At 71.2% G+C, this 1,332-nt stretch overlaps 1 protein-coding gene across 1 annotated transcript in view; it reads right to left on the reverse strand.

The window, feature by feature from the left end:
* SAPCD2 (suppressor APC domain containing 2) overlaps positions 1 to 362 on the reverse strand; it is a 6,174-nt gene extending 5,812 nt beyond the window's left edge. The window contains exon 1 of the mRNA XM_029203736.1: positions 44 to 362. Coding sequence (XP_029059569.1) covers positions 44 to 362 — 319 coding nt within the window. The remainder of the gene's footprint in view (positions 1 to 43) is intronic.
* Positions 363 to 1,332: the final 970 nt, after the last annotated feature.

The following is a 1,332-nucleotide window of genomic DNA, read 5'->3' on the forward strand; positions in this document are numbered from 1 at the left end:
TGCCCCCCGGGCCGCGCCGGGCAGCCTCCTCGGGCCGGGGCGCGCGCCGGGGCCCGCGTGCCGCCGTCGGCGCTCAGCAGTGAGGTGCGCAGGCCGGCCACGAAGCGCTCGAAGGTCAGGTAGCCGCTGGCCGGGGCCACCTGGCGCAGGCCCTCGAGCACGCCGCGTGGCAGCTCGCGAGCGTCGGCGCCCTGCCAGCGGGACTCGATCTCGCGCAGGTGCACGATGCCGCGCCTCCGGTCGTCCAGGATGTCGAAGAGGGTGCGCAGGCTCTGCAAGAAGGCGCGCGGCAGACCCTCCGTGCCGGGCGCGGGCGCGGAAGGCGGCCCGCGGCCGGGCTCGGCCATTGCAGCTCCGGCCATGGGCGCCCGCCGGCACGCCTCGGTCCTCGGCCTGCCCCGGGCTGGTCCCCGCGTGGCCCAGAGTCCGTCCCCGCGCGCCCCGACGGCGGGCCCGGCGGCACGCAACCCGCCGCGACAATAGCTGCGACTTTTTGAATGGGCTTCCTCGCGTTGTCAGCGCTCATTAGCATTCGCGGCGGCCATTGGCCGAGGCTGACCCATCTCCTCTCCGATTGGCTGAGAGGCCGGCAGCCCGGTTTGATTTTCGAGCGGAGGGGTCGGAGCCTCGCGCGGAGGCCCCCGGCCAGTAGAGGGCTGGGTCCCCCAACTCTGCCTCCCTCCCGACCTCGCGGGTGGGGGAGGGGCCCCTGAGCGGCCCCCTTATACTTCCCAACCCCCACCACACCAGCCCTCCCGCCGCGGTTCCGCCCTTGCGGGGTTTGGCCGCCCAACCCACCTCCCAAGGGCGGGGCCAGGCGCCCTGCAGAAAACCTGTCCCCAGGTGGCCTCCTGGTATATGGATGGGGAGCACAGCCCTCCTGACACCCACCTCCCCCCTCTAGCTCCCCTGGGCGCTCTTCGCCGAGGGTCCCCCGGCGCAACCCTGGGGCTCCTTTCTCTTGCGCCAGGCGGGCCCCAAGAGGATTGTGGGCTCCAGCCAGCTGGGCGCTTCCCCTCACAGAGGCCTCTCTGTCCCCACGGCTGCTAGCTTCTCCTCTGGCCCCTGGGGATAGCCTGGCCTTTCCTGTCGGCTGCAGGATAAAGCCACGTTTCCCGTGTCCCCAGATTCCCGTCTGCTCGCAAGATCCTCTGCTCCGGCCCCTTACTCTGGCTGGTCACTTCCTCCAGCTGCTCCTAGGGCTCTCATGGCCTCCTCAGGCCAGCTAGGCAGCCGTGTGTACCGCCGCCACCACTGCCTCTGCTTCATTTCTAGCCAGGATCTGGTCACTCCATCTGGTCAGTCTGGGAGGGGACAGGGCTTAGCCGGCAG

The sequence above is a fragment of the Monodon monoceros genome, unplaced genomic scaffold, assembly GCF_005190385.1.
Source record: "Monodon monoceros isolate NGI ecotype Baffin Bay Population unplaced genomic scaffold, NGI_Narwhal_1 Super_Scaffold_5, whole genome shotgun sequence".
In the NCBI taxonomy this organism is placed as follows: domain Eukaryota; kingdom Metazoa; phylum Chordata; class Mammalia; order Artiodactyla; family Monodontidae; genus Monodon; species Monodon monoceros.